This window comes from Daktulosphaira vitifoliae, unplaced genomic scaffold (assembly GCF_025091365.1).
Source record: "Daktulosphaira vitifoliae isolate Bord-2020 unplaced genomic scaffold, ASM2509136v1 Scaffold_2, whole genome shotgun sequence".
Classification (NCBI taxonomy): Eukaryota; Metazoa; Arthropoda; class Insecta; order Hemiptera; family Phylloxeridae; genus Daktulosphaira; species Daktulosphaira vitifoliae.
The window spans coordinates 16967019-16980485 of record NW_026099573.1 but is presented as its reverse complement, the minus strand read 5'-3'; the positions used below and the strand labels follow the sequence as shown (position 1 = coordinate 16980485).

General features: G+C 25.9%; 1 protein-coding gene and 1 long non-coding RNA gene across 2 annotated transcripts in view; one reads left to right on the top strand and one right to left on the bottom strand.

The window, feature by feature from the left end:
- Positions 1–5199: 5199 nt before the first annotated feature.
- LOC126899477 (uncharacterized) lies at positions 5200–6269 on the top strand. Its single transcript, XM_050674439.1, has 2 exons — positions 5200–5218; positions 5467–6269. Exon 2 carries the CDS (start codon positions 5609–5611, stop codon positions 6107–6109), a length of 501 nt encoding a protein of 166 aa, XP_050530396.1. The 5' UTR covers positions 5200–5218; positions 5467–5608; the 3' UTR covers positions 6110–6269.
- A 3986-nt stretch (positions 6270–10255) lies between these two features.
- LOC126899478 (uncharacterized) overlaps positions 10256–13467 on the bottom strand; it is a 7490-nt gene continuing 4278 nt past the window's right edge. The window contains exons 2-3 of the long non-coding RNA XR_007702602.1: positions 11817–11922; positions 10256–10802 (exon numbers count right to left, since the gene is read on the bottom strand). This is a non-coding gene — a long non-coding RNA (uncharacterized LOC126899478). The remainder of the gene's footprint in view (positions 10803–11816; positions 11923–13467) is intronic.

Below are 13467 nucleotides of genomic sequence, written 5' to 3'. Positions count from 1 at the left end.
CATAGAAATGAATGAGAAAAAAACTTTGTTATAATATTTCGTGAATGCTGTTATCTCAAATTTCAGAGTTTTTTTATTTGTGTTAATAATGTAAGGATATTATTGTGAATGAATGGATGTAATTAAATAGCTCTATTTTTATTAGGGTTTATAATATAAATTATAAAAATCACAATTAATGACAAATATGTTATGCCAATGAAGGAATCTACGATATCTCGTATCCCTTTAATCCTCTAACATTTGATCGCCACAACATGAAAGGGATTTTAACCCTTTTTAATATTTGATCAAAACTTTATGCAGAGTAATTGTAAAATTATAAATATACAAACTTTTGTTAAATATATTGTGTAGCCATTGCTTCTACTTTTAGTTCCAAGGGAAACTGAAAAGCCATTCATTTGACAATAGAGTAAATCCCCCAAAATGTACGTTTTTTAAAATCGGTAAATTTTTACATTTCTTTTATTTTATTTTCTTAAAACTGCCATAACTTTTTGAAAATGAATGTATCAATACAATTTTTTTCTAAATACATTATATATACTCCTTTCATCCGACATACTTTTTTTTAAATCGGATTTTTCCCTATATAAAGGGGGGGTTCAAATCTATAAAATGCATATAGAAAGTTGAAGTTTCTCAACTTACTTTTTAAAATTATTCTGGAAATACTGCGTCCTTTAAACATATGTCAAATTAAAGCTCTTGTTCTGTACTATACGTTAAAAAAAAAATTTGTCCTGATACCTTATCTTCTATGGGCAAATGGCTGCCGAAGCTAAAAAACATGCTATTTTTGTATTCAAATTTTACTTTTTTTTGTTTATTTTAAAATACCTTACATGGGCTTGCCACAGTAATTAGACCAACAATTTTTATTAAAGTTACGTGAATCTAACTTACATTAAATATAATTTTAAATTTATTTTTATTATTATACCTCCTCAAAGTTCAGAAAAGCGATTTTGAATATTTGAATTAGCTTAAATAATCCTTTTTATTTATTTAAACGTGTAAAGCACGAATGCTGCTTGGCATTTAATAATTCAGTCTTATACGGTCGGAGTACGAAATTCGAATACCATCAGTTTGGATAACTTCTTTGTATTTCTTTCTTAAGTCTTTTTTGTAATAAACAAAAAATTAAATAACGAAAGAGGGAACGAGGTTGTATGAAGTTAAATAGATCTCGGGGTGTTAGACTTTATAAAGCATCTCTTATGATTATTTTGTTTTTATCTTCGATGCGAAGCTGAAAACATATTAATTTAACTACGATGAGTTTTTTTTTTTAATGTCAGTTGCCACTTTTTTTCAACTCTCACCCAACCGATTTTGTTGAGTATATTTTGATTCAAATGTATTAGCAGCAAATGAGTTAAACGCTTTTGGCTCATAGTGCGACGTAAAAAGGTTTTCAAACGTTTTAACCCACTGAATGTTCTTTCTGGCGTTGCTGAGGTAGCAGATACTATAAATAATAATGAAAGTAGTCATTCTATATGATTCATCAAACAATGTGTAGTTTCAGGTAATCCCTCTTATTTGATATTATTTTTTTTGAAATTCTAACTCTATAACTCTTCACAGAGGCGGGATTCAAAAGGGAAACTTTTTTACAAAAATCAGCTTTTTCAACTCAAGCTTTGAAAATGTTCCAGAAATACTACATCTTTTAAATATATGTTAAATTAAAGTTTATGTTATGTACTATAAATTGAAAAAATTTGTCCCGACAGCATATCTTCTATGTGCAAATAGCTGCCGTAGTTAAAAACATGCTATTTTTGTGTTAAAAAATTTGACCTCTGGAATTGTTTTTATTGTGAAAACCGACATCAAAGTTAAAGAAAAACGTACTATTTCCGTGAAGAGATTCTCGAGTTTATATTTTTAAATTTATATTACTATAACTTTTTGAAAAATGTATGGATCAATATTATTATTTTTTATAAATACTTTTTATATACCCCTTTAATCCGACATACTTTTTTTTTTAATTGGATTATTTCCGTTCATACAAGGGGGGTTTAAATTTTAAACATGCGTGTAGAAAGTAGAACTTTTTCAACTTGACTTTTAATAATGTTTCGGAAATTATATATGTCTTAAATTGATGCTTAGGTAAAATACTTAAATTAAAAAAAAAAATTTGACCTCTGGACTTGGCTTCATGGTGAAAATAATCATCGTATTTAAAAATATGACATATTTGTATTAAATTCTGGGTTTTGTATTTTATAGTATACTAGTGCAATTGTGTTTGGCATTATTGGCACAATTTTTACATTGTACATAAAATTAGTAGACGGTGCATTTTGGAGTCGGCTAATTCGATACCAGCGAGATTACCTTTTTTTTTTATTTTACCTTGTTTGATTATCATATGTAACTGTATTAAAAGAGATTATTATTAAAAAACGAAACGATAGTATCCAACATAAGGTTAATCTTAAAATCACTTATTTTCCAATTGATATTTGTAGATTATTATTTTCATGAATTTAACAGATATTGACTGACTTTAAAAGTTGTATGTTTTAAAATTCATATTCATTATAATAGTTGCTAATTTTGGTAATTTTATAGTGGCATTTTTCAGTAATGAAGAATTTGTTGTATCAGTATTGCGCTGGTATTCGACCAACACTTGGCACAAGTCTTATGAGCCAGTGCAAACAAGTATTGGAGGTTTAGTAGTACCAGTACACTGCCGGTATTCAATCAGCAACGGCGTTACAACTGCAGCCAGTACTTACGGTCAGTACTGCCTCGGTATATAAACGAGATAACAGGCAGTACGGACTGGGCAGCTTTTAAATGCTAGTACTGTCTCAGTACTGCGCCCTTAGTTAATACAGGCGTTGTAGAAACATTTTTGTTGGATAATTATGGAAATATCAAAATGCAAAAAACTACATTTTTAATTAAAAAAAGTTATTAATTATAATTATAATTATAAAAAAAATATTGAATTTATACAAGTTTAGATGGAAAAATTTTATTTCCATTAACATTTCTTAATCATAAAAATTGGTGAAATATATTTTTCTAAGGTATTAGAATATAACTAATTTAAACACAGATTTATCTGTTTTCCTTAAAAATGCCAACACTAACCTTTTCATATTAAAATTCACTAAGGCCACTTAGAAACATAAAAAGTAATTTTAATTGTAATTAATTCAAATGGTTTTTTTTTATAAATGTATTCAAATAAAAATTAGAATACATTACAATTTTCTTAACACATTTATAACATATCCCTTAAGCATATTAATAATAAATAACAAACATTTAACAAAAAAATTGTTTTCTCATTCAAATTTTTAATCTATAATTATCATTATTTGAAGTAAAAAGATAGAATATAAAAATAATTATTTTACAATTAAAAAATTAAAACATATTTCGGTGATCATTGATAAAATTAGAAGATTACAATAAAAAGTTCAAAGCGAAGAAGAATTTTGGTATTTTCTATAAGCTTTAATTATATGGAATTTGTGTTCATAATTATACAACTAAATAAATGATCAGACAGTCTCTCAAGATGATTTTTATGAACTGACTATTGTAAAATTAGTGTCTATTAATTCTATAATTATTTAAAGGTGTCAGATTTTTTTTTTGTTTTTTAATAATTGAAATATTATAGTCAGTTTTATCAAATAAAGAAACAATGAGTTTAGTTTCATACTTCTTCATATAAGCTTGTACAAATATTTTTTTGTATTATAGAAATTTAAAGTCTACAAATTCCGACCAATACATATTAATGATACCTATATTTATCTTGAATATAAAATACATTATTAATATTAAATTATTTGTTCCATTCTTAAATATCAGAATATTCTTTAATACATTGATTAATTTTGTTAATTAATAAATAAATTTACTTGGGGAAAGGCAGGGTAAGATGACGAATTCAGTTTTTCTTAAAATCAATCATATATAGTGATAGTTAGCATATGATTACTAATATAAAAGACTCTTACGGTATACTTTGCTACTCACTTGTGTTAACACAAGTGCGCGCACGTTAATTTTAGTTGTGGTTAAAAATTCATATTTTATGTTATTTTTGAACATCAAAATTATAGATATCTTATGCTGAGGAAAATTTTTTAAATTTGTCACTTAAATATACAAATGTATTACAGTAGAACTCCAATTATCCGAATTAATGGGGACCGGGACCCATTCACTGACTAATCAAAATAAACAATGACAGGTGACTGCAATGCGCCGGAACTGGAGTGGGAACTCTTACCACGTGTTGTGCCTACACTGAAGCCGCGGACTTTGGACAAATTTTTTTCTGATTTTTTCTGAAAGTGATTCGGATAATCGGCGATTCGGATGATCGGAGTTCGGATAATTGGAGTTCTACTGTAATTAATACCTATTAATTTATAAGGTCCCATTTCTTTTACAATGGTTTTGGTTACAAAGTTTTACAATTTTTTTTTGTCATCTTAGTCCATAGCTAGAAAAAGATGACTAAAATGATAATTTTCAGCAAAAATCATATTTTGCTTTTTAGAAGACGAAAAAGACTATTGAAAAAATTTGTAATGTTAGGTTAAATATTGAAGTAGTTCTCATAAAAATGTCAGATTTTCAAAACTTATATGCATATCATATTGCCATCTTAAGTATAGAATTCACGTATTGCCCACTTCATAATTGTGTAAAAATTATATTAAAATTTAACCTACCAAAATTATATGTGTACTAAATAATAATAATATTTTTAAAATAGTACAATTATTTGTTAAACTAGTCAAGGGAAATCTAGTAGATGCTTAACACAAATTGTACTTAGCAAACAGAAATAAAAAAAAAATGCTCAGCTTTTTTCATGAGATATTTGATTTGATCACGATAAACGTATTATTCAATAGGTTATTATGTATTTACAAAAAGTGAATGAATTTAAAATTTCGGAGCGCTGTAAAAAACGATCGAAATTTTTTAATGCATGTGTATGCATGAAACACTTCTACTACATAAGTAATGGGAAATTTGTATATTCATCTAATTTTAAAAACACATGTGAATACATTTTTTAGAGTTGTACTTGATTTTTTTGTTATATGTAATAAAATTTTTACTGTGATAAAAAATGTTATTGCAAACCTAAGTCTTATATTAGCAATAAAAATGTACACATCATGTAAGTGAAAAATTATATACATTTTTTTAGGTGAGATTAATAATTATTTACGCCTAAAAAAAATATTATTTACTTAAAATTATACAGCATATTTTTTTTTCAAAAATAAATTTTGTATTTTGTATATAAGCTTGATGATAATAAAACTTTTGGTTTTACATATTATAATTGTTCACTTTTTTTTAAAATATACTTTTCGCATCACTATTAAGTTTCTTCTAGTACAATACCAAAATGGTATCAATATTAATTGCAGTCATTATTTTAACGATTTGCAGCCCATTTTCTTATACACACAAATTATCAAATCTTCTTAATGGAAATTTAATAAAAAACGAGTACATTATTGTGAATGACACCTATGTACGACTGTCTAATATAAATAATGGTGATATTTCATTGGAGCAATATAGCATAGCAATGCAAAAAAGGTCGTATAAATATCTTTACTTATTAGTATGCTGTTTAAAATTTGGAAATAAAACAAGAAATCCTAAAGATATAGTTGAGATGGTAAGTACGGCATTAACAACTATTATTAATTTCAAAAAAATTTATGAAATTCCTTATCGTTTAGAAAATGAATTATCACTATATATTAAATTAAATTCAAATATTCATATTAGTATGATTGGGGTCTTAGAACTGTTGAAATACTTAATTAATAAAATTGAAAGTGAATTTTATAATGATTACAAAAGAATAGCAAAAAGTAAAATATCAGATGAACATAAATCAAAAAAAACAGAAGAGGAAAAAAATATCGAATTAATGATTTCTAAATTACTTCCAAGTGTAGTTAACGAAGAATTGCAAGATTTGTTTGGGTCAAATAAATTTACGAATGAAGCTAAATTTCTAAGAGCTACAGATATTGTCATCAAATGTATTTCTGAAGAGTACAACATAGAAAAAAAATAATAAAATTCTAAATTATCAAAAAAAGAATAATTAAAAAATTAAGTAAGAGAAGCATTCATTTGTTAAAATTTTAATATATTAGTCATTTTTGAAATCGCTACTAATTTATGAAATATATACTAAAATAAATTCAATAACAATAAATTTTGTTTTGAAAATAAAATTGTTAATTGATATTTATAATAAAGTAAAATTAAACTCTTTATTAAGGTGATTTGGTTAATTTTCTAAAATTTTAAAATTCATGTAATGTTTCCTTATAACGACGTATAATTTGAAAATTTACTTAAAATTATGATGTACAATTTATGATTTTATATCTGGCGTCATAAAACTACATCGATTTGATACTGTAATGAACTTGTACTGTACCATTGTAATTTTACAATATCGATGTAGTAGCAAGCTATTGATATTTTTACACAATTCTAAAAAATATGATGTATACATATATGATGTATAGGATTTATATAGTGTTTTCTTCTGTCCTTTTCTTAGCACGTATTTAAATGTTTAATATCGTTAAATAATATATGAAAATTCAAATTTTTACAAACTTTAAAATGCTACAGAATATTTACTACTAAATATTTACTATTAAAACATATTTTAATATATCCATATAAAAATTGATCAAAATTTGGTAAGACACTAATTTTCTAAGAAATTATTGAAAATTTAAAATTTTTCAAAGAGAAAAAATATTAGGTAATAAAACTACAATAAAATGTAATTGAATAATATTTTTCATCCATCCCAAGAGTATTAAATTTTTGGGAANTGTCAGATTAAATCTATCTGGACCCAACTATGCAATGTCTCCACTATGCCGCGACCCCACTGTGCTACCGTTTTTTTTTTAATATGTATGTATTATAAGTTTTAATTAAACATATGTTTAAATCATCGGAGTAATTCAGCTTGTGTTAGTTTCGATGTTTAATTTTAGCTAAAAGTTTTGCTTTGCCGTGTTCTTTTTTTATACTCGATTTTCTTTATTTTTAAATTGCAATAACTTTCTAAAAAAAAAAACGAATATTTATGAAACATTAATATAACGTAGTATAGACTAACAAGCAATTTTTTCAAATGATATTCCTGAAAATCAAATGGAAAGCCTTAGTACTAATATTGGTGGTCAAATGATTTTTTCATAGAAATGAACGAAAAAAACTTTGTTATAATATTTCGTGAGTGCTGTTATCTCAAATTTCAGAGTATTTTTATTTGTGTTAATAATGTAAGGATATTATTGTGGATGAATGGATGTAATTAGATAGCTCTATTTTTATTAGTGTTTATAATATAAATTATGAAAATCACAAAAAAATGACAAATAGGTTATGTCAATGAAGGAATCTATCCCCCTAATCTTCTAACTTTAATTGTTTAATTAATTAATTAAATATTAAATTTCCATTAAAACACCATTTCCTTAATATATTTATATATTATAAATATATTACACTTATAAATCATAAATCTTGTAATCAGGATACAAAAAAGGAAATAAGAGATCATGCAGCTTTTGGAATAATCTACCAATTTTTTAAGATTAAACACTATCTACAGATTTTCTTCGAAGCATTTTTTATGATAGTGATTTTAGTAATGAACTTTAGTAAAATGTCGAATTTTAATTTGTCTTCATTGTGAAAATGGCTACTGTATTCAAAAATTTGCTATTTTTGTGTTATAATTCTCGATTTTATATTTTACATTTTTAACTTTATATTTTGAAAAATACTATTTATATACCTCTTTCATTCGACATACTTTTTTTTAAATCAAAACCATTTCCCTACTCAAAATTTAAAAATGCGTATTGAAACTAGACTTTTTTCAACTTAACTTTTGAAAATATTCTGGAAATACTGACACTTTAATATATGTCTTAAATTGAAGATTAAGTAATTTAATTTACTATGAAAAAAAAAAAAATTCAAAATATAGATTTTCTTCTTAATGAAAATGGCTTCCGTATTCAAAAATATGCTATTTTTGTGTTAAAATTCTCTGTTTAGAATTTTATTTTAAAGACCTTACAAAGAGAGTACATTGATTTTCATGAATATTATAGAAATCTAATTGAAGTAGAATATAAAATTAAACTTATTTAAATATTTTTGTTTTTTATTAAGTCGTAAAAAATAACTATGAATTAGCTTAAATTTCCATTTTTTACTTTCGTTTAATGCGTTGTACGGTTGCAGTGTGGGTAAAATTTATGTCTTAAACGCTAGGGGTACGAGGTTCGAACCAGCCTGTGAGAGTGAATTTCTTTCTTAATTATTTTTGAGTTAAGAAAAAACTTTTAACTCATTTAATTTTTATCTCATTAAAATTGAATTACTTGAATAAATATTAAGGACCCATCACTGTGTCTCCTCAGTCAGAAGAAAATTCTTATTCATATTATAATTATTTTACTATGCGGTTTTTTTAGGCTTGTCATTATTTTCTCAGCTCTCACTTGACCTAATTTTTTCAACTATACGTCAAATGACTATAATTCGTATCTAGTTGAACATATTATCCTTAAAAATTGAAAAAAAATCTAATTTATCATTTAAACAGTTACTTGGCACATATTCTTCATACAGACAATTCATTGACATTTTAAACTTTATTGTGCTATAACTTATTGAATAGTGTATAAATTAATACAAATTTTTTATGAGAAATAATATTTATATCCCTCTCTCATTTGGCATACTTTATCTAAATCAGGATATTAATAAGGAAATAGCAAATCATGTAGATTTTAGAATAATCCACCAATTTTTTAAAATTAAACACTATCTAAAGATTTGCATCGAAGCGTTTTTTTTTATAGTGATTTTAATCATTGTCAGATATCATTATACTTGATCCAACTATGCCACGTCACCACTGTGCCGCGACCTCCATGTGCTGGGTTTTTTAAATTCACTCTGAACTTGTCAAAATATAATTACAAGAAAATTATATTTGCTTTATTCATATATGTGATGTTTAGTACATGTGTTAATAATTATATAACAAGATGAGTCTAATTCCTTCTATGCACATGCCCACATTATATGAACATACTTAAACTAATACNCACATGCCCACATTGTATGAACATACTTAAACTAATACAAAAATATTAAAGTAAATGCTACATTAAATATGACTCTCACAAGAAATTTTCCTTTTTTTTTTTTGTGGCTTTTAAAGAAATTTTTAAAATAATATATGTTAAGTCTTAATAATTTAGAAATGAATAGAAAATAATTTATATATATATATTAGGGTGGTCCTTATTTTTAGACTTCATAAATTCAGAGTCATGGGCTCAATATTTCGTTAGGTTCACTGAAAAAATGAAACTGGTAAAATTTGAGTACAATAAGTCAACCCCTACACGTGTCTCAAAGGGGTTGAAGTTCTCAAAAATGGAGTGGATTATCTTTTTTTGAGTGTACGCTCTTTATTTTTGAAGTTTCGCTAAAAACACAAAGAACAATTTTTATAGAACTCGATGTGAAAAAAAAATAAGATAATATACTATTTTTTTGTAAAATTAATATTTTTTCGTAAAAATAAGAAAAATCAGTTTCACTTAATTTTTTTAAAAAAATGACATAAAATATAGGTTTGTTAAACTCGTGAATGGGCTGTAATAATAAAATATCAAAGACAGAGTATGATTGCTCTACCTTGTGTAAATATTTCAAATGTCGTTATAACCTAACTGCATGGGCAGCTTACGCTGGTTAATCAAGTAATACTATATGCGTTACGTCGTGTGGCTTAATCTGTGAATATTTAGCAAATAGCCCACAAGATGTCGTGGTATCCGCAGAGTACCGACGGCACACAACAGCAGGGCACCGCATTGCACGAGTACCTTAGACGAAACGACCACCGCGTATTGCGCCGACAACGATTGCTAGAAGACTGAAAACAATTAAAATATAGTTAAGACACCCCACGAAGAGACGACACCATTATTTAATCATTTATTTCCGGTTGCGTGAATTACGCAGCTGCGCGCAGGTGGAAAAGACCCATACAGTTAGTTTTTATTTAGAATAATTCTAAAACAATTATTGTATTAAATGTTACTCGTATTGACCCTCAATTAATACGATTGTGTTATTTATAAATTTGTCTATTATAGACAAATTTATTCTATGCAACAAAATACAAACTCACTTATTTTACGAATAATTAAGACAAACCGAGGTACTTTATTTTAGGATAATAACTTATAAAAAAATATGAAATATAGAAAAAGGATAACTGCTGCGTCCTTTTTCCTTGACTTGGTTCTTGAAACTGCTAGCCACCATCATGCCATTCTCAGCTCGACAGGTACCATTGATCCCTTCGACCGACTTCATTCTGGGTAGTTAGTCAAATGGTCCGAACTACCTGCTTCTATGTTGGCCGACAAGGTTTTTTACTTTTACTATTGTAAATGATGTTCCTTATTGCATCACCGTTTAAATTATTGTCCTAGGCAACCATAGAGAATTCTAATTTTATTATGACTGATGAGATTTAATGTAGTTTTTGAGTAAAATTTTTTCGAATTTTTGTTTTTAGGGATTCTAAATCTTCAAGGTCAATTACAAATTGACTATGCGGCAATAGACGTACTGCTCTCCCATTCAAAGGCAAAATTAATGGTGGAGAGCCATTCATGGTTGTTTAATTGCACTAGCTATAAAGACATAATGGCATTCACTATACAGGTGATTTTTTTATCATAACCCACTCAATTACTTACAGATTAATAATAATTTCAACATTTTTTTTTTATTATCTTTAGTTACACATTATTCCTGAATTATTAACTATGTTATACTTTTTAAGTTCATCCCTTATGTCTGATAAGGGTGTCAACTTTGTTTTTTTAAATATGAAAACATATTTTGAATTTAATGAAATGTTTGGATTTTTAATTCAATAATAAATAGCTAATTGGTTTTTTATGACATTGCTGTCACATTCTAGGATTTTTTATTATTAATAATAACTATAAATAGATATCCTTTCTGTATTGTCAGTTAGTGTATTTATATACACACAACAATGTGCCTTACTACCATTGATAATAACAATGGCGTGTACCAGCTAATATCGATGTCATAAAAAAACAATTAGCTATCTGTATTTGTAATCCCTTGTGTACTATACCTGTATATTAACTCAAAAATTTGAAACAGTAAATGTTTATATCTAATAAACAAATAAAGTTCTATTAAAAGTTCAAATGCCATTTGCTATTAAATTAAAAACTCAAACTTTATTAAATTTAAAATGTGTTCCCATTTAAAAAAATAAAGTTGACATCTTATCAGGCATAAGGGAATAACTTAAAAAGTATTACATAGTTAATAATTCAAGAATAATGTGTAACTAAAGATAATAAAAAAAAAATGTTTAAATATTATTATTCTGTAAGTAATTGAGCGGGTTATGATAAAAAAATCACTCTGTATACAATGAATTCGAAATAAATTATAAAAAATATCAAATCCATTTTGTATAAGTTCAATATATTTAAATAATTTTAATCGTAATTTAAATTAAATTATTTTAAAATAAAACTGTTGTTTTCGAAAATTTAAGAACACTTATTTGAGATACAAGAAAGAAAAAATAGAGACAGAAAAAAAATTGTTTTTTTTTAATTTTAGTTTAAATTAAATAAAAGGACATTTTATTTACTTACTAATTTTATTGAAGTTGTTTAAATAACTGACTAATTCTGAAGGTAGATAGATGTTGAATTGTTGAATGCTGTTAAAAGGCAGAGAGTTGTTGATCGCTAGGGGTAGCTGCAAGAAGTAATTTGTTTAGGCTGTATGATCGACGATATCGATTTTTGATACAGTGGTTAAAATTAGATAGTTTAGTGGGAATGTATTATAGAAAAAAGCGACCACTTGACATCAAGATTATAGGATTGAGAAAAAAAAATATGGGTGGGATCATCCCACCAAAATTTTCACTGGGATGTACCAAGACGTTCTAGAATATGCACCCTATTAGGATACGTTGGCGTTATGACGATATAGGTAAACAAGTATTATTTGAGTAAGGTTTTATAGTGTTAAATATTAGAACAGCAAACTCCAGAATTAAAATCTTAGATTATATTTTTCTATGTTAATTAGGTTAAACTGTATATTAGTAAAATTGGTGCTATAAAGATATAAGTTTATTTTATTATCTTTATATTTCCTAAGAAAATAATTGTGTGCAACATTTTTTGCATCTTATATAAAATGGTTCCTTTTTTAATATTTCCTACCAATGATTGGCACTTAGAGATATTTCTATATTTATTTCTTTTATTGGTGGAGATTGATTTGTTTTTCAGAAATATATTTATGTCACGCATACATCAATCTCTATTATGAACTAGAATGTAATAATCTTTATCAACTTTTAGATCCGTAAATGAGAGTTTTATTTTATTATTTAAGCTGAATAGGTTTCTGTACTTTTTTTTAGTTATGTTAGACGTATGAATTTCTAATTCGTGATAATTCTAAAGGATCTGGATATTTAAATATATTATGTAGAAATCCTACTTCTAATTTATTGGAATTGTCATATATTATTTCTTTTTTTAATTTAAATTGTTTTATTTGTGGATAATCATCGATTAAACTAATTTTTCTTAGACCTTGATCTCTTTGCTTGTTTTTCAATTTGTCTAAATGCATTTTGAGTTTAAGAATAATAATTAAGTAGGAGTTGTAAAAATATTAAAATTTTTATGAGTGTGTTATATATCAGGAAATTTATTTAATTGTTTGGATCAAATATTATGATGTTAAAATATTCTTGTTCTGAATTTCTTAGGCCCATAAGTAATTTAATATAAATATATATATATATTATTTATAGTATTTGAGATTAATTTAGTAATTTAATAGAAATGGTCATAATTGTTAATGAGTAGTACAAGTACATATTTATATGTACAAAATACGAGATATTGTATGTTTTTATAGGGTTCCGGAGATTGCCACGAACTGATGATACCCCGACATTCATTTACTCCGACACTGTAAAAAAATTCTCCGAATACATTTACTCCGACAACAATTACTACAATTCCAATTTTCAGACGTAAAATCTTTTTTACCTCTCCTTATTAGTGCTTATTATAACATTGTAAGCACATTAATATTATAACATTCAATTAGTTTAGTTAAAAAATATAGAGGTACGTCTTTATGATGAAAGTATTCGTTATTAAACAGATGCGTTTATAAAGATATTCGGTATCCCATTCTCTAAAACTGTCATTACAATTAGTTTCATATGAAATCAAACAAAAATATGATTTAATATCATTTCATTGTTCAAAG